The sequence below is a fragment of the Cyprinus carpio genome, chromosome A18, assembly GCF_018340385.1.
Source record: "Cyprinus carpio isolate SPL01 chromosome A18, ASM1834038v1, whole genome shotgun sequence".
Lineage (NCBI taxonomy): Eukaryota > Metazoa > Chordata > Actinopteri > Cypriniformes > Cyprinidae > Cyprinus > Cyprinus carpio.
The window spans coordinates 47741-75201 of NC_056589.1; the positions used below are offsets into that span (position 1 = coordinate 47741).

A 27461-nucleotide genomic window follows, 5' to 3' on the forward strand; every position below is an offset into this window, starting at 1 on the left:
TACAAGAAATTTAATATTACCAGCTTATTAAATGATGGTCCAAATTCAAGAAAACAAATGCATGCAGTCATGAGATTTATTAAGAATAGTGGTTTATATAATAGGATATAGGAGGGTTTATTCATTCTTTTCACACTCCATCACAGTAGGTGGCGATATGCACCTTGGAAGTTGGTTCACAACCTGCCATTAAATCAAAGAAGAAGAAGAGATGTCAAAAACGAGATGTTTATAAAAGTTACTTAAATGTCCTAATTGAACTATGGCCTAACCTGGCTTAATCTAAACCCTGTTTTTGACCTACATAATATAACATATTTTTGATTTTGCTGTAAAAACACATTTTATAATGCATAACTAACAGGGGAGCTTCATTAAGACATCTCAAAAGTGGATTTACATAAACCATATATACATCTTAAAGACAATTACTAAATGTCTATTTAACATCTGACAGGATAATCTTTGATAAGTATTGCAGATGAGCGCATCTAACAGACATGAAACTGAGTGATGTATGTGTGCTATTGTGTAGAATTCACTGTTGTTAACACTGCTTTAGATGACTATAAGTCATGTAAACAAACAAATCTACATAAAGTAACTAAACATATGTTATCCATTTTATTTGTCCATTTGTAATATTGATAATTTAAGGAACATTTGTGTTGGATAAAAAGCAAGTTACATCAGCAACTAACTCAACATGTAAATGTAGTATTGAGCAGATAAATCACAGAGACTTGACTCTTGTCTGGATGTTACAGGGACAGACACACACACACACACAAACACACACACACACACACGTGTTTATCTGCTGCAGAGAGACTGATGAAGCATTTCTGCCATCACAGGTTTTGAGTGAGTACACTACAGAAATGAATAAAACATTTTAAATCTTAAGTTTATTTTTATTGTTGTAATTTTAAACAACTATTACAGCACTTATTTTTGATTCCTGTGCTGCAGATCTTTTGTGGTGGAGCAGGACCCGCAAGGAAAGGTGACATTTGTGAAAAAAGGGAAAACCTGAAACAAAAGGATAAAGTAAGGTCATTTTGTTGCTTCTAATACAGAGATCAGATGACATTATGCTGTTAAAATGACTTTTGTATTGTGTTTGTGTATTTTTGTAGGATCTGAAATGTCTGCTGACTGATGTGAGCAGTGAGGATGGAGAAGTCCACAGCAGCATCCTGGAAATGGTCCAGTGACACAGATGAGATGCTCCATCTCTCCACCTGCCCTTACTGCCTCATCAGGACCGGATGCTGCTGTGGTCTTCTCAGTGACCCCAGAGCCAGCGAGAACATCCAGAGAAAGACCAAAAGACACTGAGGATGTGATTTTGGTAAAGTTTGTTCTGCTGGTTTCTGTTTATACAATGAAGGCTGACTTTCAGAAGCTTCGAAAGCATCATCACAAAATGTCACAAAGCTTTTATCCGAAGTGATTTACAGTGCTCTTATTACAGGGGCCTGCAATCCCCTGGATCAACCTGGAGAATAGAGCCTTGCTCAAGGACTACTGATACTGGTGGTTTTGAACCAGCAAACTTCTGCTCACCAGTTCAGTGGTTTAGCCCACTACAAAAGTAATAAAGCTACAACAAAAAATGCATGTAATTGTAATCATGAAATGAAATTTGGCAATTAATGGAAAGCTGACAACATGAATTGTAAAATGTTTAACTCCGTTTTGTTTTGCAGGTAGTCATGCTCATGGAGAGCAGGCACACGAATGTTTGGAGCAGACACAGCAGCAGCCAGATTGTCCTGCATGTGTTCCCCTGCTCTTGCTTCAAGGTTGTGTGGTTCAGAGAGCCGTCATCATGGTCTTCCTCATCCTCTTGCTCAACGATGTCCACACTGAGAAGAGTGAGATTGTGAAGCACAGCGCAGCAGCAGTAACAGCACATCTGTGTTGAGATGGCAGTAGGATGTTGGGTTCACCATCTGTAAATACATGATTGTTAGAACAATACGTTTGAATGAAACTTTGTTTCATCTGTTGTTGACTTGTATATTTATGTATTTATTATGATGCTTATTTTTATTAATTCCTTTACTCATTTAATCATGTTTCTTATTGTTGTCAGTAAATAAAATATAAATATTTTATTACTTAATGTATTAATTGCTTGGCTGAAAATGTATGCATTTACATCAACTGCATTTGTTCAACAAGTGTATATTCATGTATAGCTATGTCACAACAAAAATTTAATTTTGCTTGTTTTACTAAAATGTAATTTTAAGGGAATTTTTTTAATATATAATTATTGGTTGGCATTTATCATTATTATTGCATGTAAGTGTTGGGGTGAGCAAACGATGCAATTAATTCTGGGGTAATCTTAATTTTTAAGTAGTAATACTTACATTTTTAGAGTATAAAATCACCAATCTTCTCCAAAGGCAAGATCTTCTAGCAGCTGATCGACGTTTCCTTTGTGCAGATATTACAAATATTGCAAATGCTGAGGGAAACTGTGCTAGATTGTTGAGTTAGTAATGCTATGAGGTGTTAGTGCACCTGTCGCTCTTTTTTATTATTATTGCGGAACTTATAATTACATAAAAGATCAGGGTAAGATGGTTGTATCTAACAATGAACAATCATAATAAAACAGTAAACAAAAATTTAATGTGTTCATGAGATAATATACACAGAAAAAAAGCACAGTGACAAGGTTAAATATCTTTGAATAATTTATCATAATAACCTTTTTTAGAAGCCTGAGGGATGGAACAAGCGTTAAATTCAACAAGAAAAAGAAGAAAACAAAGGAGATTCAAGCTACTTTTGCTTGTGGATGAAACATTTTGCACATAAAATAATTAACAAAATATTCCAGAGATGACGATTTTGGGTTTTCGTAATAAAAAATAAAAAAAGTAAAAATGCTTTAGGCTAAAATATGATCACATTAGTGGAGTTAAAATATAATAACTTAAATCAACCAAAAATGTATTGGCTATATTGCAACCACAAAATAAAAAGGCAGCTGTTTATTCAACAAGACCACAGAATGGGCAAGTTTCATCAGTTTTAAGATACTTACAAATAGATTAAAGCTGTCACTCATATCTTTTAAGTTGTTGTGCTTGTTTTAACATCATAGGTCACATGATAACGTCGACATAGCGGATGGTATCCAAATCGCATTCATACTTCACGCATTCAGGCTGTAGAGTATGTACTCTTTTAGCGCTTGTTAAGTTAGTACTAACTGAAATTAAGTGCCTACTTAGAGAAGAATAGTGTGGATTTTATTAATCTCACTTAAATTTTGCGATTCTGTTCAAAAGACTTGTTTAGATTCATTCAGTTCGGATTAATTTAAACTAGCCTACAGATTTAAAATGACTAGACAATTAATTTTTAACTGATAAACACCCCGAAAAAACAAGACAGCGCTTGCTCCTTTAATTACGACTTGCTCATTTTAATGTACTATGGTACATTAAAAAACAAAAACAAAAAACAAACACATGATTATTGTACTCACCATGGTAACCATAAATTAACCATGGTACACTAACCATAGTTTTACTTGGTAGCCTGTTTGTAGTAAAACTGGCATTATACAAATGGCAAATAGTATACACTTATACTATAACGTGACAGACGTGCAATCTGGGTTATATGAAGTGACAGGAACACTTTTTGTAAGCACAGAAAACAAAAATAATTACTTTATTCAACAATTCCTTTGTCAACAGTCTCCTCTGTGTCTCTCCGTGTTGTTTCCTGGATTATTGCTGTAAGCAGCACTGCGCTAATTAACACTCCTTTAATATGTATTTAACGACGGTAAGAGGAAAAAGAAAATGCCATCGAAACTTTTCTGAAGACAGTAAGTTCTCCTCTGAAATACATCTATATTCACCCTAATTTTACAATTATGGTTTTCTTTCAATATTTCAATGAATTTGTTCTGTCTGGTACAGTATTTTCTCTGCTTGTGTGACTATTCTCTCTTCTTTGTGTCTGTCTTCAATGCATCTGTCTTAAAGATAATATATCATGATGATCACTACGTTTGTGTTACCAAATTGCATCCTGTCAGGAATAACCTGCCTGCGCTGTTTTTAAGCTGGTAATTTTTGATTACTGTCAGTTTAAATGGCGGCGTTACCAGATACTGAAAAATTCAATTCAATTCAAGTATAGTTGTATAGCACTTTTTAACGATACAAATCGTTGCAAAGCAACTTTACAGAAAATTATGTTTCTATTATATTTAGTAGAAGCTTATCAGTGGTGACTGTCAGTTTATGTGCATATGGCAGAAATGTATGGAGAAATCAATTAAAGACATAATCAAACAGACGATGAACACTATTAACAGCAATTATTATATGATGTAATCAAATTTATAGCAAAATTTGGTAGTTCTGTATGTTGTTTCAAGGGTTAGCATCATCTGAAGTCCTCTGAGGGGTTGGCAAAAACAAACAAAACAATATAAAAATAAATAAACCACAATGAGTCCAAATCTTGAGTTAATATATAAAGATATCGCTGTCCCTAACTTGCAACCTCCCACTTTATTCACTTCCTCCATTAAGTGAAAAAATAAAAATAAATAAATCCATAGATGCTTATAATACCTGTATCTGGCAACACGATTGGGCTGAGCCCGCGACCTCAATCACAACTCACTCAAGGGACGAGGCCATGTAATCTTTTCATGGTGATAATATTTATTTATTAATTTATTTAATTATTTTTTAAAACCCACATAACTTGCTGAAATACTTCTGCGGCCACCTCATCTACCCCAGCCATGCTGATCAGGACCTCTCTTACATACACATATTTTCTTCAGACACACAGTACATATATCATATATATATGTGTGTGTGTGTGTGTGTGTGAGAGTAGAAATGTATGTATGTGAATGGAGAATGTAAGTGTGTAAGCAAATATATATATGTATGTGAAAAGAGAATGTACGTGTGTGAAAGCAAATATATATGTATGTGAAAGGAGAATGTATGTGTGTGAGAGTAGAATTGTATGTATGAACAATTTCAAAAAGCTGTTAAAGACATTATAAAGGATTCTTATAGTAATGCAAGCACTTCTAAATTGTTTGCAAAACACTGGGAATTTATGAAGTATTCAATAAGGAAGTTCACTATCGGATTTGGAAAAAAATCACCAAAGCCAGAAGGGTTAAAGAAGATTCCTTAATTTAAGATATAATTCATATAAATGAAAAACATAGTTTGTCTCAGATAGATAAAGACATGTTAGTCAAATTACAATCAAAATGTGATCAAATGTTTGAGAACAAAGCTAAAGGAGCATTTGTGAGGTCAAGGGGTAAATGGTTGGAGAAAGGCGAAAAGAACTCAAAAGTATTTTTTCAATTTGGAAAAGAGAAATACAGAACTATCTTCTTTAAAGAGACTTAGAATTGATGGTAAAATTTCAACAGCTTCAAATGATATCTTTCAGTTTGTAAAAAATGTTTATAAAAAGTTATAGACAAAAGATGAAGGTATTGGAGATGCACGGTCATTCTTAGAGAATATTAAAATAAATTCTATAGTAATAGAAGACTTGAAAAAAAAATGTGATAAGGAAATAACACTGGATGAAATAAACAAAAATATTGCCAAACTGAAAAAAAATAAATCACTGTGTAATGACAGTCTAACCGCTGAATTTTATTAAAACCTTTCAGGAAGATCTCTCTGTATTTCTTTTACATGTTTTTCAGGAAATATTGGAAGCTGAACAAATGGTGCCTACAATGATTCAAAGTTTAATAGACTGTATTTCAAAGTCAGGTAAAGATCCACTTAGTATTGAAATTTGGAGGCCCATATCATTAATTAATAATGATGCTAAATTGTTATCAACTATATTTGCAGAATGGTTGAAACTTTGTTTGGATAAAATTATTGATGACTGCCAGTCTGGCTTTATGCTGGCAGATACTGTATATTGGAAATAATATTCGGTTAATTTTGGACTTAATTGACTATAATTTTTTAATTCATGAAGAAAGTTATATAATATTTCTTTATTATTATAAAGCCTTTGACTCTGTAGACCATTCATTCTTGATGGAGACTCTCAGTTTCTTTGGAAATAATTTTATTAGAGCGATTCACACGATTTACAGTAATTGCAATACTTGTATTAGATTACCTTTTGGAACAACTCCCAGAGGTCTAAAACAAGGAGAACCTGCAGCTCCTTTCTTATTTTTATTAGTTATGCAAATGTTGTCTTCACTTTTAAAAGAATCCATTTCGGGGTATTTCTTTACTTGAGAAATAAATAAAATGCTCACAGCTTGCAGATGGCACAACAATTTTTTTTTTTTTTTTTTTTTCAAGAATTAACAGAGAAATAGATGCAGCACTTAGGTGTTTAGATATGTTTTCATCAGTTTCAGGCTTAACTGCAAATATCAATAAATGCAAACTGTTTCCGCTGAAAGATGGTGTGGTGGAATTGTGTGGTATACTAGTTAAAACCCATGTTTCTTATTTGGGAATCAAAATTTGTAAAAATCAGTAGGAAAGAATTTATTTAAATTATCCTACATTGATTGATAAAGTACAAAAGAAATTTAATTCTTGGTTAATTAGAGATTAATTTAATTTTAGAGAGTCATTTATTTCTGTGATCAAAGCTGAATTTTCAGCATTATTACTCCAGTCTTCAGTGTCACATGACCCTTTAGAAATTATTCTAATATGCTGATTTGTTGTTCAAGAAACCTTTATTATTATTATTATTATTATTATTATTTAAAACATTATAAAAAAAAATCTCAACAATAAATCTAAGAATAAAGGATCCAAAGATCAGCATTTATGTGAAATAAAAAGCTTTTATAACATTATACACTATATTATTCAAAAGCTTAGAGTCAGTATAATTTTTTTTTTTTTTTTTTATTATATAAATTAATACTTTTATCTAGCAAGGATGCTTTAAATTGATCAAAAGTGATGATAAAGACATTTATAATGTTACAGAAGATTTCTATTTCAGATAAATGCTGCTCTTCTGAACTTTCTATTCATCAAAGAAACCTGAAAAGATTCTACTCAGACATTTTCAACATCATCATAATAAGTGTTTTTTGAACAGCAAATCAGAATATCAAAATGTTTTCTGAAGGATCATGTGACTGAAGTAATCAGGGGTGCAAACACATGTATGGTCAAAAAAGAGAGAGGTAATCGAAGCCCCCGCCCAGCGGCAAATATCCAGATACTTACATTGCCACCCAATATTATTATATTAATATATTGCTATATAATACTAAATAAGATATGTATTAATATTAGGGCTGGGAATCGATTAAAAAAAATTAACTAATTAATTGCACAATTTGCTGTAATTAATTGCATTTCCTCCAAGCTTGTAATCATCAATAATTAACAGAAAATAGCCCTATATTAAAATAATATTAAACATCAATATATCAATGTATTAATCTTTTTCAATAATCAATCAACAATCAATTTAATTTTTTTTTCAAATTTTTTTTTTTTACTAATTATAAAAATAACTATAGTCCTAAAAAAAGCTATTATTTTCAGAGCATGTGATCCCGAGCAGGTCATTTTAAAAGGAATAGTTCACCCAAAAATAAAAATTCTGCCATCATTTACTCTTCCTCAAGTTGTTCCAAACCTTTTAATGACTTTCTTTCTTCTGCTGAACAAAAGAAGATATTTTGAAGAAAGTCGGTAACCAAACGACTGATGGACCCCATTATTGACTTCCATAGTAGGAAAAAAAAAAAACTATGGAAGTCAATGGGGACCAGCAACTGTTTAATTACCAACCTTCTTTAAAATACCTTTTTTTGTGTTTAGCAGAAGAAAGGAAATAATACAGGTTTGGAACAACTTGAGGGAGAGAAATGACAGAATTTTCATTTTTTGGGTGAACTATTCCTTTAACATTGTTGCCCAGCATGACTACTACCAGCTCAGCAAACAGAAGTCTACAGAGAAATGTCACCTTATTTGAGCAGACTTTGCTTTTTTCTCCAGTGCTTGATCGATACATGATTGGAGGCGTTTGGGCCGTGAACGACAGAGCAGAACGCGCAGCGCAAACACGGAGTCGGACATTGAGCAGAGAGCACAGCGCGCCAACACCTATGGCCGACCACACACACACACAACACACACACACAACACACACACACACGGAACAGAGAGTGCGGCGGCGCACACGGAGCGGAAAAGACCCGCTCATGAAAAGCTGCGCGAGAATGAAACCCGATCCCACATATTTTCGGCTTTTCAATAGCAGCCGCAACAGGGAATCATTAAAACGAGGCAAAAAAGTGCTGCGTTAAATGCGTTTTTTTTTTTACGCGTTAAACATTTCAAATTAATCCACAAAGATTAACGCGTTAATAATCATATTTCCCAGCAGCCCTAATTAATATTAATAAAACATCCTAACTATCAGCATTGGCGTGTTCTACCTCTTTTACTGACGGCTTACAAAATGAAACAGGTAACGTTAGCACACCACAACCATCATTTGCACTCGCACAAATTAGCAGTAACTTACTCCTGAATATGTTTAGGTTACGTATATATCGACGGATTACATTTTTTCACGACATATGCGACCAAAATGGTGTGTAATTTCGAGCCTAACAACTTTTTCTATGTAGCTACAGTCATCCATTATTTGATCTGCTAGCTAGCACTAACGTTAGGTCTTTACATGTGAACTTGATGTAGCTAAATCGTACTGATAGCAGGTTACACACAGACACACAACATATTACCTCGGCCTAGTTAAAAATGTTTAATAAATTACATGACTAGTAGATTACATAACATTATAAACCAAAAATCTCCTTACGTCCAGTCATGATGATCTCACCAGTTTCCAGTTAAAACGGGAAGGGCGCGGGCCGAACTCGGGCTCTCAGGGAGAAATAATGCCTGCAGTGGCAGATAATACCGCAGCGAGAAGAAACATAGTGGTTCACACCAGCGCGCATACCGGTTGCTGTTTTGGCGGCGCAGTTGTTCTGAATTTGCTCATTTACTTTTTTGGTGGAGGCAATCCTGAATTCTGACTATGGTTGAAATTATAATCCGAGCACTCTCATACTCTCAGACAGACCCCATGCCCCCCCCCGCGGAAAAAAACTCTTCTTCGGAGTCGGCACGATTCACACAAGTCACCCCCAGAACTTCCGTTTGAAAAAAAGCTTCAGAACCCCATCCCAAGGCGAGAGCCGCCGAAAAGCGCGCTGTTTGCACCCCTGCATGTGACTGACCAAGTAAGGTATGATGCTAAAGATGTAGCTTTAAACAATCAAAAATAAATACATTTTAAAATATATTCAAAACAGGAAAAACAGAAAACAGTTATTTTAAATAGTAAAAATATTTCAACATTTTAATGTTTTGCTGTACTTCGGATCAAATTAATGCAGGCTTGGTGAACAGTAGAGACTTCTTTAAAAATAACATTACCAATTTTACTGTTCAAAAAACTTTGACCTGGTAGTGTACAGGCAACTTTATTTATTTTTTCTCTAGTTTCTAGCTTTTAATTGTCGGCTTAGAAATCAGATACCTGACCGGAAAATAATCAATAATAATGATTTGTTAATGTTTTAGAGCTAGGTGCTACAAACACTTTTTTATCACATAATAAGGCAGAATAGTTTCTATACTGTAATAAATGCTATGTCAATTAGCACTGCATTGTTCATATACTTTATTTAGGATTTACACAAGCTCCAGTCTGGATCCAGAACACCTGAGAAGAGATGATGCCAGCCCCTCAGAGGACCTCAGATGATGCTAACCCAGAGACAACATACAGAACTCCCACTTTTTGCTATAAGTTTTGATTGCATAATTGCTGTTCTAATAGTGTTAATCGTCTGTTTGTTTTACGTCTTTATTGATTGAATTATTTCTGCGTATGAACATTTCTGCCGATTCTATGCACAATAAACTGACAGTCACCACTGATAAGCTACTACTAAATATTGTAGAAACTTTAATTTTCTGTAAAGTTGCTTTGGCAGTATGATTTTCTATCATAAAAGCGCTATACAAATAAACTTGAATTGAATTGAATTGAATTTATTACCTAGATATGACTTGAAAAACACAAATAAACCATATATTGTCGCAATCGTATGTTTAATGTCTTCATGTTTCCAAACGTTTCTTTTGTTCTTTAAAAACAACTGTTTTCATACAGCAATAGCTGGACGCTTTTGTCCATATTAGTGATTTTCTGGTTCGACTTTCTGCACAAGAGCGCCCTTCGGCTTCGATTAATAAAATATAGCATGAATAAAACATACACTACATGACCGTTTAGCTCTCCCTGGTGTTCATCTTGTCTTATTCTGGGTCCGAATAAAATATCAGGTCATGTGCAGACTATCCTGTCTCTTTGAGTTTAAATCTATATTGATTCACACCAGCTCTTGAAAACCTTTATGCAAACACACTTGCCCAAAAAAGTGTGGGGGCCAAATTTACATGATATTAAAAATGGGGGGACGCGTCCCCCGCGTAATATACGCCCCTGGATTTGTTCTCAATACCCCTCTGTATATAGTTCTTTTTTTGTTGTTGATTTTTTTTTCTTTCGTTAATTTGCATTATTATTATTTTTTTTTTACAATCATTGTCTTTTTTAATTTATTGACAATTTTGCTTTTATTGTTAATTTGTATGTGAACTGTTACTAAATAAAGCATTAAAAAAATACAAAACTATACAAACATAAAAGTAAAAAAAAAAAAAAAATTATATATATATAAAAAACACAATGTTGCAGACAGAAAAGTAAAAAAAAAAAAAAAAATGTTGCAGACAGAAAAGTAAAAAAAAAAAAAAAAAAAAAAAATTATATATATATATATATAATGGTTTATAAATGAATAAATAAATCTGGAGATAAATATATATAGGAATAAATAAACGAACGCATAAATAAAGAAATAAAAAAGGTAATAAAAATGAATTCCGAAAATTTGATTACAATAAAATTAAATATTCCTCAAAAAATTAACCAATCACATACTTATTTAAAAACTACATACAAAAAAAACTGTGTGAAAATCTAGTGCTCCACACAGATCTGATCTTATCATCATCCAGTCTGTCTGGAATGACAAAAAAAAAAAAAAAAAAAAAACTGACACAAACTAAATCCAGAAGAACTGTGGCATCTCACCAAGATGCTTCAAGAAACCTACCTGCAAAGACACGTGAATAACTATGTGCAAGTGTACCTAGGGCAAAAGCTGCTTTAAACACATTGGATGGTCACACCAAATATTGATTTCATTTAGTTAATATAAGTTAATTGATAAATAAAATATATTTATGACATTATTTTTGACATCCTCATTTTACAGCATTTTTACACATGTACATAAAACTTTTAACAGTACTGTAGCTTTGCAGGTAGGTCTCTTGAAGCATCTTGGAGATGTTGCCTGCCCTTTACCATTCCCTGTTACTATCTCAACTCCGCTCCTTTGTCCTCCTCCTTAATCCCCTCTGTCCCTCCTGTGTTGTTGTTTTTTTTTTACAGCGCTACGTCAAGCTTGGCCAGATGGGCGAGTATTGCCACAGTCATGGACTTCTTTTCTTGTTTTCATTTAGTTTCTGTCGTCCTTTGATTAGTTTATTCAGTTCACCTGTGTTTGATTAGTTATCATCCTCACCTGTCTGTCCCTTGTTATCTCATTCTACTTAAGTTCCCCATGTTTAATCGCATTGTTATACACAAAATTCAATAATGAAATATTGAATAGTGTATTATGTATAAATTAGTGTATTATGCACTTTTTTCATTTAAAAGTAATGCTAAGAACAAAAGTGCTATAACATTTGGTTTGTAAACACTTTAAACAAATAAGGTGCTTTTTTACAGCAATATTCCTTTTACATAGTAGCAGTTAAACTATTTCTTGTAAATCTCAGCTTATAACATTAATGTAATTAAATTAAATATAAAACCAAAGCTATTTGCCACTGCAAGGGCATTAATAGAAAATATTTTATAGTTTGTTATAGAAGAACAAGTTATGCTCAGAGTCCAGAGCCTCATTCATAACATTACAACAGGCACCTTCTGAGTAGAGACCTGCACTATTGGCGGGACCCAACGCAACAGAGTGCAGCGCAGGACAACACTTGATGGGCGAGTAGAGACTTGTGTGTGCGGGATACGAAAGAATAAGGGTGTACTCACAGTAGGCAATCTTAACCATGCCCAAGTGAGTTTGACCCCCAAAGCCCGGTTTGTGTGACTAGTGTGATCACTCCTTGCCATGCTCGTTTGGAAGAGGTGGGCTAGAGCACAATTCAGTTATATATAGATCAGTGAGTGTGAGCGCTAATTGCGCCAGAGCGCAGAACTTATGATATGTGCAGCATAACTGCGTGAACATTTCTGAGCAACAAAAGCATTAGATCTCTAAAGCAATATATTGTGAGAGGGCCGTGTGCTACCGCGTCCTAAACGACTCAAAACAATAAACCACAAAGACAACAAAACGATGCACTCCACTGTGTTGAGCGAGAGCGCTTCTCTACTGTCTTCACATGCTATCGGAAACTTCCTGTTTCCCACTTATGAAGTCATGAGCACTTCATGTGATCGTTGCTGCAGTCTTAGACCCACCCCAAATGCTCTCATTGGTTGAGATGCATGATGACACCCAAGTCAGTACTTTTAAACATTCCACCCCTCCTGTAACCCATGGTTTGTCTTTATGTGTTTGTTGAGATAGTGAGCAAAAGACTTTCATAATAATATTCATTGCATTTGGAAACAAAGATAAAATTCTCAAGGCGAATGCATACCTTGACTCTAGGGGTCTAACAACTAAAAATCAAGTCAGGAATCTTGGTGTGGTTCTTTAGACAGAGCTTAGTTTCAGTAGTCATGTCAAAGCACTAACTAAATCATCATACTGTACTATCATCTAAAAAACACTGCAAGAATTAGATGTTTTGTTTCCAGTCAAGACTTGGAGAAACTTGTTCATGCCTTTATCACCAGCAGGATGGACTATTGTAATGGTCTTCTCACCGGCCTTCCCAAGAAGAGGTACAGCATTGTGCCATTTTGACAAATCTGACTAGTACACAAGCGGCTTAGGCACTTCTGTGTCAGCCGCACCACAAGGATACATTTTTTACATGTATTTACGCTTTGGTTTGAAAGCAAACAGTGCATCGATGCAGCGCGGCTGACACAGAAGAGCATACGCCATCTGTGTACTGCTCAGAATTGCCAAAATGGCGCTACGCTTATTTGTAGAGACACAAAGGAGAGGAATTGTTGAATAAAGTTGTTATTTTTGTTTTCTTCATGTACAAAAAGTATTCTAGTCACTTCATTACGTTATGGTTGAATCACTGATGGCAGATGGACTATAGAACAGTGTCAAGCGAAAGCGAATGTCTGGCGACCTAAAACCTTGCTATCTTTATACCGTACTAGTTCACCACTACATAAGAGCAGGGGCGCAAGTGCACATTTGCCGAGGGGTGTGCAAGAGTGTTGGCACCCCCCTGAATTCTAGTAGCCCCTAACACTAAGTCCCGCAAAAAAGCCCATTGCTTGTGCATGGAAGGATACAAACTCATCAGGAGTGAAAAAAAGTGACAAAGGTTTGAACCCCCTTCCCCCTTTTTTAATACCAAAATGAAAAAAGTGAAAAGTAAAAAAAGAAAAGTGTGTCACTTGACATCCCCTTTAACTCATTAACACATTTTTTAAAATTCATTTTTATTTTCAAACACATGTGATATTGCTCACTTTTTAGTTTGGTAATTTGAATATTATATATATATATATATATATATATGTTCAAATATTAATATATAATATTTTCAATTCTTTTCTTATCACTGCTATGCTGATGACACTCAATTCTACCTCTCATTTCATCCTGATGATCCGACGACGATAGCTGCTCATATCTCAGCTTGTCTAATAGACATTTCTTGCTGGACGAAGGACCATCACCTTCAACTCAACCTTGCAAAGACATAAGTGCTTGTGGTTTCAGCAAACCCATCATTTCATGACAGTTTCACCATCCAGTTAGGCACATCAACCATAACTCCTTCAAAAATAGCCAGAAATCTTGGAGTTATGATTGATGAATTGCTAAAACTGTCCGGTCCTGCACTTTATTCAACATCAAGAAGATCAGGCCCTTTCTTTCGAAACATGCTTCACAACTTTTTGTTCTGTCCAGGCTGGACTATTGCAATGCTCTCTTGGAAGGTCTTCCATCCAGTTCTATCAAACCTCTTTATTTAATTCAGAATGCGGCAAAAAGATTAATCTTTAATGAGCCAAAAAGAATGCACGTCACACCTCTGTTTATCAATTTGCACTGGCTACTAATAGCTGCTCGCATAAAATACAAGGCATTGATGTTTGCTTACAAAACCACTACTGGCTCTGCATCCCTTTACCTAAATTCGTTACTTCATGTGCCTCTAGAAGCTTGTGTTCTGCAAGTGAACGTTGCTTTATTATGCCATCCCAGAGAGGCACAGAATCACATTCACAGTCTTTTTCATTAAATGTTCGCTCCTGGTGGAATGACCTGCCCAACTCAATCTGAGCAGCCGATCTTCAAGAAGCGGCTAAAAACACATCTCTTCCATCTTTATTTGACCCTCTAAGTTTAGCACTCTCTATTATAATTCTATTCTTTATAAAAAAAATTGCCCCTTTTAGACTTGCATTCTATTTATTTACTAACTGCTTGTTTTCTTAAAAAATAAAATAAAAAATAACACTTGCTTCTCTAATCTTTTTGTATTCTATATGTTTTATAGTGTTTTACTCATACTTCAAACACCTTATAAAAGTGATTTTTGCATAATAAGTCCCCTTTAAAATCTGATGCACATGATGTGGATCTGACACACATCCTGTTTTCTCCCAACTCTTTACGGTCATTTAGGGCTTTTTAATGTTTAAAACTGTGTTTATGAGGTCACTCACCAAAAACAGGCAGTTTGACATAATTTTGTGAATTTTTGTCCACAAAAGATAACTCAGTATGCTACTGGCCCACTGTCTAAAGCAGCTTTTTGTGCGCAAATGTGGGATGCCTGTGTTCACCGAGAGCTGCTTCACAGACAGTCCACCAGTAATTAATTAATTTGATAGTGTGTGCATATAGTCTACTCCAATGATAGCCAAAGGATGCCGGCGGGAAAAAATGGATGCTATGTTAATTGTGTTAAATATTTTTAAGGAGTTAAACTAAAAATAAATAAATAAATAAAATAATTAATAATAATAATAATAATAATATATGAAGAGTTTGGTTCCAGAGGCATCCTAGTTTTCCTCATCTACTTTGTACTTTGTGATCAACAAACAAGGGCTGCACTATACATCGCATGTGATTGTCATGCGCATCTCATCAATAAAGCCGATTCTGTAATTAATAGTACCGGTAAATCTCCATCACTTGTGCTTTCAGATGGGGTGGCATTTAATACAAAGAGCCGTAGATCTTTGTGCTCTTTTCCGACTGTCAAATACTAAAATCTGTTCCAGTTGATGGAAACAGTCGTTAAGTGTGTTCAAGTCAGTCTTAGACTGTTTCAGCTAGTCGTGTATTGTGTCCCCAGCTTTAGGCGACTGTTATTTTAGAATGTATCGCTTTACTTTTTCCATAGAGACGTGTTAGTCAATGAGTTTGTCACGTGACACCGCAGCCATATTAGCGCTGTATGACACATGCATTGCTTTTATTTATTTTTTCCTTTTTTATTCAAAATATTTACAAACGTGTTAACTATATTATGAAATATCTGATATTCCAATTTTCAGATACATGTAAGTAAATGTATTTGATAGTTTAAACACCTTTATACTGACCATGCCAGTTGATCTGTAACAGGTAATGGGCACCACCATGTTAGTTAGCGCTGAATGTGAGCTCTGGAACTTAAAAATAAATTTCATCCTCTCCTCCCAAAAATCATTAAAATAAGTTTCTGGTGAACTGAGAGAAGAATAGAGTAAACTTTATAGTTACCTACACAATGTGTATATGATATCGATAAAATGACATCAACGTATAAATGAATGGATTATTATTGCGGCTTACATTGACGTTGGTTTTAATTTTACAAACTATAAATGTATTGCTAGTGCTAATAAGCATTTTATGGTTGGAAAACACTGAATAGTTTGTGTTAAAAAACACAAAGTGCGTCCATCCATAGCCCAGTGGCAGGAAAAGTGCAAAAGCATATTTGAATTTAGCAGTTCATCACATGTCGTGTTGTATGTTCTAATCACACCGGTGTGATCGTAGATGTCAAAGGGTTAATTACACAAGTAATGCGTTAATTTTGACAGCCCTAGCAGAAAGGTCTTCTCCTTCTCCCTAATGTCAGTCAGGTACTTCCATAGGTGCCTCTCTTAGGCCACCGCTGCCGGTAGTCCAGAGAGCCAGGTCTGTGGTGCAGCACAGCTCGGCCACCACCTCAGAGGACAGACCCTGGACCTAGTACAAATCCTTCAGCATGTTGGCCTGGTATTTCTGCAATACATTTATTGTATTTGAGCACTACCAGCATGACACACTGCCGCATACGCTCTGCCATTCAAGCAAATTGTGACACACAGTAGTTTAGAGTTGGGTCCATCAATGATGATGTATCACCCAATTGAGAGATAGCTAGCCAGCATCTCTTCAAAAGAAGGCATCATCTTATATCAATGCTCGCACATTGCCTCAACATTTGCATAATTTGCATGAATGAAGAGGTGAATACAAGCCAAAAACAGTTTACTCCATGATCTCTCAACCTCAATGTGGAGATCCGGAAGAAACGGAAGGCTCACAGAAGCTGGAGGGGAATGGCCAGACAGAAATCGCTCGTCCAACCTGCCACAAGCGATATCATCTTTCACGCCTCCAAGGGAGATATTGGCTCTTTCTAGTACGGGCCTTAACTTCTAGCAGCTTCTTGTATTCGGGGCAGGTAGGTTGGGAGGGTTCAAAAGCTTCTTTGACCTTCTCAGTCTCATCCTGTCTTGTGGGATGACAGTAAATAAAAAACACTATCTGTCAGATCAGCTGATGTTAATGATAACATGTCCAGATCCAGCAGCTCATTAATATCAGTGACTAAAGATTGAGAAAGACCAAGACTTATCAAGCATTTTGCTCAACTTGCAATCCCCAAGACCACAATCTCCACTCTGCCTCACACGAGCAGTTCCTGAGCTGTGGGGAGTCGACACTTGTGCCAATTCCACTGAGAAAAGGGACAAATGCATGGAGTTTTGTAGCTAAAAAAGCCCTAGCAGTATGCACATTCAGTCCAATCAAGGACTTACCAACTGACTGAGTTGTATGTTTCCTCAGGTGTCAGATATTTGTGATGCGGAGACATGTATTTCCTGAATCATTTTGCCTGGAACATTGTATTAATAGATATTGATACCCCCCCACCCCCACACACAACAAAAAAGGCAAACTATACAGTTCACCTTAAAGAACCATTGAAAAAAAAAAATTCCAATTCAGCCTTATATTTGGAGAGCTTCTTGAGTAGGAGACTCTGTTGCTATGGAAACAAAGATGCTAAAAAGCAATCACGAGCACTTGAGCATCACTTTACTACTTATTGATAAATTTATTTATTTGTATTTGCTATTAATATTCTCTCCACAGTCGAAAATCATTTAAATCCAGTTTATTTAGCTGTATGTAAGCTTATGTAAAATACAGGTCAAACTGCATCTGGTGTTGATTTGATATGAGAGTAATTTTCCCTTTAAATTTGGGACAATCCTCTCTTTTAGAGGATGGGTGGCAACAAAACTTATTCACATTATTTATTTATTAACTGAACATTTTTTTTAACGCATTGAACAAAAAGAGAGAACAAAGTTTTATAAAGGCTTTATTAGATATTTGGCAGTCAAAATATCAGTGCTCAGCAACAAATTAATATCCCAGTATTCACAATTTACTTCTTTCTGATAGTTTAAAAACAAAACTTGTTTTTACTTGACTAGTCTATCCACTCCTGCTTGATATGACTATTGCTTACCCTATGAGGTAATTGACTACGCTTAAAAATCATTCATCCATATTAATTATGTCTATAATTGCAAATTTTGTATCAGCTCATTTGCACTTGTCAGGTGCATTTGAGCTCAAACTTCGGGATGCTTCTCTTTCTTTACACAGTCCTGCTTTTTCATCACCTTCATACTAAGGTGGAAAACACTCTTTGTCGAATAATGGGAGACCCTAATTACCCGCTGTTTTCCAAGGGTGGAGATGTAACTATTGGAGGAATTTTTGCAATCCACAGAAAAGAAACATTACCTTCATTTGAGTTTACTCAAAAACCTCAGCCTCTATCATGCTCCAGGTTTGATATGCTTGAAATTTTGTGAAACAATAGAGCAGATAATGTATTTTATATACAATGATTTATAAAATAAAAATAAATCAATAAATAATAATAACCAATATATGAAAACAAAAAGAAATATGATTATTTACCTTACTGTATGTATGTTTATTCATTTAGTAGCTATTTACTGGTTTTGTGCTTCCACAGTGTGAATCTGAGAGATTTCCGGCTGGCTCAAACTATGATCTTTGCCATTCAGGAGATTAATAGAAGTGAAAGTTTGCTACCAAATATTTCAATTGGCTACATAATTTATGACACATGTGGTTCAAGACTGTCTACAATGACTGCAACAATGGGACTGATGAATGGTCAGGACTTTGGACCAGGAAACATTTGCAATGGACATTCTCCTTTACATGCTATTATAGGAGAATCAGAGACTTCTGCCACAATGATTTTATCTAGAACAACAGGACCTTTTAAGATTCCAGTGGTAAAGAGCAGTAACAATAAATGTTTGACATAATGACCATGCTGATGACTGTATCATTGCTTCTTTTTTTCTTTTTCTTTAATGTGTGTGTACTTTTTTTCAGATAAGTCACTCATCATCTTGTGAATGTCTCAGTAACAGGAAAGATTATCCTTCGTTCTTCAGGACTATTTCTAGTGATTATCACCAGAGCAGAGCACTTGCATCCATAGTCAAACACTTAGGCTGGTCTTGGGTGGGAGCTGTGAACAGCGACAATGACTATGGAAACAATGGAATGGCCATATTTCTGAAAACAGTCCAAGAAGAGGGGATTTGTGTGGAGTACTCTGTAAAATTCTACCGAACAGAGCCAGAAAAACTTAAAAAAGTGGTAGACACTATAAAAAAAGGCACTGCAAAAGTGATTGTTGCATTTGTTTCATTTGTTGAGATGGGTTTACTTATTGAGCAACTAAGTATTCAGAATATTACAGGCTTCCAAATGATTGGTGTGGAGCCATGGATAACTGCAAATATTTATTTCACTCCAAACAATTTTCATTCAATGGGAGGGTCACTGGGGTTTGCAGTGAAAAAAATTAACATTGAAGGGTTTGCAGAATATGCTATAAAACCATTCTGGGACACAGCTTTTCCATGCTCAGAGAGTGAGGGGAATTATTCTCAATATGCATTAAGTTGCAGCAGATATGAGGAGCTGCTTGCGGTGAAAAATTACAATGAAGATGTTACTGAACACAGATATTCAAGCAATGTCTACAAAGCAGTTTATGCTGTAGCTCATTCACTACACAGTCTACTTAAGTGCAAAGGACAAGAAGGTTGTGAGAAAGGCCTGACAATACAACCACTGCAGGTAAAAGATAAAATAAAGATGAATTACAATGGGATAAAAAGAGGGAATAATGTGTCAAAATGCCACAATGTCAAAATATTTTTCCCCCTAGGTGGTTGAGGCTCTGAAAAGGATAAATTTTGTCATAAAGACAGGAGATCGTGTGTGGTTTGACAGTACTGGTGGCGTAGTGGCCCTGTATGAAGTTGTGAACTGGCAGCAAGACTCAGATGGATCATTCCAGTTTAAATCAGTGGGATACTATGACGCCTCACTGCCTACTAACCAGAACTTAGACCTTAATATTGAAAACATAATCTGGGCTGGAGGAAAGCTGGAGGTAAATGCCAATAACATTTTTGTCCTAGTATTTGTTTAAATCAAAGCAACATAATATTAAAAATGTAATTTTAAGGACAATATTAAAAACAGAATTTCTAAAACACTTTCAAGTTTTTGAGAGAAGCATTTACAAACAAATTTACTTACTAAGTCCCCTGTTACACATTTATGCTTCAGTACACAATGTATTTATTTTTTATAATGCATTTTACCCCATGTAGAAACCAAGGTCTGTGTGCAGTGAGAGCTGTCCTCCAGGTACTAGGAAGGCTGCAAAGAAAGGAAGACCTGTCTGTTGTTATGACTGTATTCCATGTGCAGAAGGAGAAATCAGTAATGAGACAGGTAATCTTCAACTCATCACTCACGGTTTCAAAGAAAATGTATTATTTATTATTATTATTATTAAGTATGCAGTATTATTTTTTTTTTTAACTATAAAAATAAAAACATATGCAGTTTCTTATCAAAGGATTTCATTAATGAATTTTTTTTTTTGGCTCTAACTATAATGATCACAACTTCCTTTCCAGATTCAATTAACTGCAAGCAGTGTCCGGGGGAATACTGGTCTAATGCTGAGAAAAATACATGTGTTTTAAAGGCTGTAGAGTTTCTGTCATTCACAGAAATTATGGGTATAGTGCTAGTCTTTTTCTCACTGTTTGGAGTAGGATTAACTCTGCTGGTGGCCATCCTATTTTACAACAAGAAGGAAACACCCATAGTAAAAGCAAATAACTCAGAGCTGAGCTTCCTGCTGCTCTTCTCATTGACTCTGTGTTTTCTCTGTTCACTTACTTTCATTGGTCGACCCACTGAGTGGTCCTGTATGTTGCGTCACACAGCGTTTGGGATCACTTTTGTTCTCTGTATCTCCTGTGTTCTGGGGAAAACAATAGTGGTGTTAATGGCTTTCAAGGCTACACTTCCGGGAAGTAATGTGATGAAATGGTTTGGGCCTAAACAACAACGACTCAGTGTTCTTGCTTTTACACTTATACAGGTTCTTATCTGTGTGTTTTGGCTAACAATATCTCCTCCATTTCCTTACAAAAATATGAAATATTATAAGGAAAAGATCATTCTTGAGTGCAGTCTTGGTTCTACTATAGGTTTCTGGGCTGTGCTCAGTTACATTAGCCTTCTGGCTCTCTTGTGCTTCATTCTTGCTTTTCTGGCTCGCAAACTGCCTGATAAATTCAATGAAGCCAAATTCATCACGTTCAGTATGCTTATATTCTGTGCTGTATGGATCACATTTATTCCAGCTTATGTCAGTTCCCCTGGAAAATTTACTGTAGCTGTGGAGATATTTGCTATTTTAGCTTCAAGCTTTGGTTTACTATTTTGCATTTTTGCACCTAAATGCTATATTATATTGCTTAAGCCTGAACAAAATACAAAGCAACACGTGATGGGAAAAACAGCATCTATGTCCTTAGCCCTCAAGGCCTACTGAGAATTTAAAACAACAATGGAAAACATACTGACGCAAATGCTCGCCTGGGAGCAAATTTCACAAACATAGAAAAACACAGATAAGTAACGCTTTAATTAAAGCCCAGATGGAAGATACACCATATTAGTCTCATTAACAACATGAAGTGAAATTGTTCTAAACAGCAAAGATAATTAACAAAACACATGATGCAACTGACTGTTCAATGGGGTATAATTATTTAATATTGGGCCTTAAAAATATCATAAAAAAAAAAAAAAAAAAGACAAACACATTGAAAAAGTATGTTGGACTTATGTTGTACATTGGTTCCACATGAATCAACAAATTTATGCAAACATAAATTTATTCACATAACTTCAGTAACATGGAATAATGTTTTTTGAGTGTTCTAATTAAGCGGACAAAATTAACCCTAACAAACTGTTAGTGAGCATGTATTAAAATGCTAAATTCTAGTTAAACAACATAAAAATCCTCTGTATGCAGCTGTCCTCAACCTAAGCAAAAGCTCTAGTTTACACCACAGTGAAACCCAGTGTAATTTAAATAGTCATAAATCCTAAAAAACTACATAATAATACTTATATTTTTAATCCTGTCAAATTCCATGCAAATCATGCTGGGAACTACAGCTTTAGTAATGTCAACAAATAAAATGCTGTTGAATATACATGATTGGTTCACATTCACACTTATTATCATCATCAACAATAATGACAATAATTCATTTAATTTAGAGCCACTTTTCTAAATACTCAAAATACAAGACAGCAACACAATCAAACAACATCAATTCAAAATTAAGGTTATCCATAAATTAAAATGAATCTGGGAAAGCTAATTTAAAAAGATGGGTTTTAAGACACTAAGTCAACAGTAAGAAGACAAAAGTAAGAAGACAATGACTTAAATGTACAAATAGTGGAAAAGAGTTCCAGAGATGAGGAGCAGCACAGCTGAATGCTCCGGACCCCATAGTGGTAAAACAAACAGAAAGCATACCCAGAGAAAAAGATGAGGAAGATCTGGCTATGTTCAGACTGCAGGCAAATCAGATTTTTTCCTCAAATTAGATATTTTCAGGGAGACTGTTCGCACTATTAATTGCAAGTAATTAAACCATAGAAATATGAGGGTGCAGAGGGTTGTGAAGAGCGTAAAAAGGTAAAAAGCAGAACTTTATACTCTACACGATATTTAACAGGAAGCCAATGCAACTGATAAAGGACAGGAGAGATGTGCTCAGTGGAAGAAGTTCTAGTAATTATGTGGGATGAATCTTGAAACCAACTGAAGTTTATGGGGTTTGAGAGGTAACTCAAATTAGAGTGAGTTAGAATAATCAATATATAAGGTAACTGAAGCATGTACAAGAATCAATACATAAAGTAACTAAAACATGTTCAAGAATGGCTGTGATATTGTGTGTAAGAAATGGACAAATAAAACTGATGTTCTGTAAGTAGAAATATACAGACAGAGTGACACTATTAATGTGTGTTTAAAAAACAAACTATCAAGGATGATACCCAGACTCTTAATCTGTGAAGACAGGGTGAAATTAAATTGTATATGTGAAATAACATAAAAGTTGACATTGAATAGAAATGGACATGTTTTGACTTATTTTCTTAAAGCATTTTTACTGGTCTCATTGTGATGATTTATGCAAGAGGTTTTTTTGTTATTGTAGTTGTTGTTGTTGTTTGTAGTTAGTTAGTTAGTTTACACTTTAATGCCTTTCATGCACAGAAATAGAAAAGCCAGATGCATTTCTCATCCAGATATGTAAAGTAAGCACTTCATTTCATGCACAAATTTCTAAACCTACAACTGATATCATGCTCATAAGGGTGAAAGCACTTTCCTCCTAGTATTGCACAAAATGCTTTTTCTCCAGAATACCAAAAAAAAAAAAAAAAAAAAAAAAAAAAGTTGTCTGAATCAAGAAATGCATTTGATTTTGTGGAGGAGGATCTATGTATTTCATAAATGAAATGCTGTGAGGTCATTGGCTACGTTCACAATCATTCATCCATATTAATTACATCTATAAAAATGCAAATACTGTATCAGGTTATTTATATTTGGCAACCACAGTTGAGCTTAATGTTTAGGATGCTTCTCTTTCTTTATATATTCCTGTTTTTCCATCAACTTCCTACCAAGGCTGGAAACACTCTTTGCCGAATGATGGGAGACCCTAAGTACCCACTGCTTTCCAAGGATGGAGAAATAATCATTGGAGCACTTTTTGCAATACGCAGTAAAGAAACATTACCTTCATTTGAGTTTGCACAAAAACCTCAGGCTCTATCATGCTCCAGGTTTGTTGTACTGAAAGCATTAGATCAGATCATGTTTTTAAAACAAACAGATATTTTAAATGAAAATGCTTTATATTTATAAATGTATTTTATAACAGCAAACTATTAAAACATCTATATATATATATATATATATATATAAGCTGAATCTCTTCTTCGTCATTTCCTGTTTTTATATCTTCTTCTTCTTCTTTATATAATTGTATATATATATATATATATATATATATATATATATATATATATATAAGCTGAATCCAAATAATAGTGTTTACTTTTCTAACATATTGTTATGTTTATTTAGTTGCTATGTATCATTATTGTTTAATGTTTTCACAGTGTGAATTTAAGAGATTTTCGCATGGCTCAAATTATGGTTTTTGCTATTGAAGAAATTAACAGAAGTGAAAGTTTGCTCCCAAATGTTTCTATTGGATACCGAATCTATGATACCTGTGGTTCAAGACAGTCTGCTATGAGTGCAACTATGAGACTGATGAATGGTCAGGAGTTTGCAGCAGAAAACAAATGCAATGGACAGTCTCCTATACATGCTATCATAGGAGAAACAGAGTCTTCTGCTACAGTGATTCTGTCCAGAACTACAGGACCTTTTAAAATTCCAGTGGTAAGTAGTACCACCAAAGGTTTAACAAAATCACCTCACTGATTGATTAATATATATATATATATATATATATATATATATATATATATATATATATATATATATATAATTGCTAGTGATTACCACCAAGGCAGGGCACTTGCCTTGTTCTCTCAGATAAGTCACTCAGCCTCGTGTGAATGTCTCAGTAATAGAAAAGATTACCCTTCATTCTTCAGGACAATTGCTAGTGATTACCACCAAGGCAGGGCACTTGCATACATAGTCAAGCACTTAGGCTGGTCTTGGGTGGGAGCTGTGAACAGTGACAATGACTATGGAAACAATGTTATGTCCATATTTCTCAATACAGCTCAGAAGGAGGAGATTTGTGTGGAGTACTCAGTGAAATTCTACAGAACTGAGCCAGAAAAACTCAAAAAAGTGGTAGAGACAATTAAAAAAAGCACAGCAAAAGTGATTGTTGCATTTGTTTCACTCATTGAGATGGACTTACTTACTGAGCAACTAAATATTCAGAATATTACAGGCTTCCAACTGATCGGAGGCGAGGGATGGATAACTGCAAAGAGTTTGATCACTCCAAACAGCTTTCTTGTGTTGGGAGGGTCACTGGGGTTTGCATTTCGAAAAATCAATATTGAAGGGTTTTCAGATTATGTTATTAAATCATTCTGGGACACAGCTTTTCCATGCTCAAAGACAGAGGGGAATTCCTCACAAGACACATTAATCTGCAGCAGATATCAAGATCTACTTACACTAAAAAACTACAATGAAGATGTGCCTGAACAAAGATATGCTAGCAACGTCTATAAAGCAGTTTATGCTGTGGCTCATTCCCTACACAGTCTATTGAATTGCAAAGAACAAGCAGGTTGTGAGAAAAGCCTGACAATACAACCAAAACGGGTAAGTACATATGTATTTATGTGTGTATAAATAAATTAATAAACAACAGAAATAGACAATATGTCTCAATAATAATGTGCTAAAACAACTTTTTCACTAGGTGGTTGAAGCTTTGAAAAAAGTAAATTTCACCGTAAAGTTTGGAGATCATGTGTGGTTTGACAGCACTGGTGGTGCAGTAGCTCACTATGAAGTTGTTAACTGGCAGCAGGATTCAAATAGATCATTCCAGTTTAAACCAGTGGGTTACTTTGATGCTTCACTACCACCTGATCAAAGCTTTATGCTTAAAACTGAAAATATTATTTGGGCTGGAGGACAGCTGGAGGTAAATGGCAATAATCTGTTTGTTCTACAATTTTTTTTTTAAATTGCGGTGAACATAATATCATTAAAAAAATAAACAACAACAACAATAATACAAATAATAATAATAAAGGAATCATTGTATTGAGCTTTATGAAAGATATGATGTTTAGAATATGCTATATTCTGCACTTCATAACTGAACAATTAATTTTAATTTGCAGAGTAAGTTTAAATATCAATGTATAATGTAATTTTCCATGTAGAAGCCAAGGTCTGTGTGCAGTGAGAGCTGTCCTCCAGGCACTAGGAAAGCTGCACAGAAAGGAAGACCTGTCTGCTTTCATTAATGAATTCAATCCACATAAAGAAAAATAAATAATTAAACAGACAATCAACATTCAATCCAACTCACCCAAAAAAAAAAAAAAAAATGGTTAGTTGCTCTTTTTGCTATCTTTTTTTACTATTAAGGATTCAGTTTCTTATCAAAGGACTTAATAAATGATTTTTTTTTCTTTTCTTTGCTTTTTTGGCTCTAACTATAGTAATCATAACTTCCTTTCCAGATTCAATTAACTGCAAGCAGTGTCCAGGTGAATACTGGTCTAATGCTGAGAGAAATCAATGTGTTTTAAAGGCTGTAGAATTTCTGTCATTCACAGAAATGATGGGTATAGTGCTGGTTTTTTTCTCACTGTTTGGAGTAGGTTTAACTGCGCTGGTGGCCATCCTGTTTTACAGTAAGAAGGAAACACCCATAGTAAAAGCCAACAACTCAGAGCTGAGCTTCCTGCTGCTCTTCTCACTGACTCTGTGTTTCCTCTGTTCACTTACTTTCATTGGTCGACCCACCGAATGGTCCTGTATGTTGCGTCACACAGCATTTGGGATCACTTTTGTCCTCTGTATCTCATGTGTTCTGGGAAAAACAATAGTGGTGTTAATGGCCTTCAAAGCTACACTTCCAGGAATTAATGTCATGAAATGGTTTGGGCCTCCTCAACAACGACTCAGTGTTCTTGCTTTTACACTTATACAGGTTCTTATCTGTTTGCTCTGGCTAACAATATCTCCCCCATTTCCTCACAAAAATATTAAATATTATAAGGAAAAGATCATTCTTGAGTGCAGTCTAGGTTCTACTTTAGGTTTTTGGGCTGTGCTGGGTTATATTGGCCTACTGGCTGTCTTGTGCTTCATTTTTGCTTTCCTTGCTCGCACACTTCCTGATAACTTCAATGAAGCCAAATTCATCACATTCAGTATGCTCATATTCTGTGCTGTATGGATCACCTTTATACCAGCTTATGTCAGTTCTCCTGGAAAATTTACAGTAGCTGTGGAGATATTTGCCATTTTAGCCTCAAGTTTTGGTTTATTATTCTGCATATTTGCACCTAAATGTTATATGATTCTGTTCAAATCTGACCAAAATACAAAGCAACATGTAATGGGAAAAACAACATGCAAGTCCTATTGAGAAATAAAGTAGAATGTCTATATTAACATTGTACTTTTTTGAATGTTTTAAATGTTTTATTTAGTCAAAGACAAAATATTTGTGAAATTGACAGGAAAAAGTTATAAACTGTTTAAACAAATATATAAACAAGCATTGGTACCTTTCATAAATGCTAAAATTTGAATGATTGGTAGATTCAAGGGTTATACTACATAAACAGCATAAGTTGTTGACATGCTGATAGTTCTACAGTAAATCTG

At 34.8% G+C, this 27461-nt stretch overlaps 1 protein-coding gene and 1 pseudogene across 1 annotated transcript; both read left to right on the forward strand.

Annotated features, from left to right (window-relative positions):
- Positions 1 to 18044: 18044 nt before the first annotated feature.
- Positions 18045 to 21602, forward strand: LOC109086808 (extracellular calcium-sensing receptor-like). The gene is made up of 6 exons (XM_042775854.1): positions 18045 to 18437; positions 18630 to 18918; positions 19022 to 19777; positions 19869 to 20096; positions 20320 to 20443; positions 20632 to 21602. The coding sequence occupies exons 1-6, from the start codon at positions 18229 to 18231 to the stop codon at positions 21558 to 21560; spliced, it is 2535 nt and encodes an 844-aa protein (XP_042631788.1). The 5' UTR covers positions 18045 to 18228; the 3' UTR covers positions 21561 to 21602.
- Positions 21603 to 23541: 1939 nt separating this feature from the next.
- LOC109086809 lies at positions 23542 to 27219 on the forward strand (annotated as a pseudogene).
- The last annotated feature ends 242 nt before the right edge of the window (positions 27220 to 27461 follow it).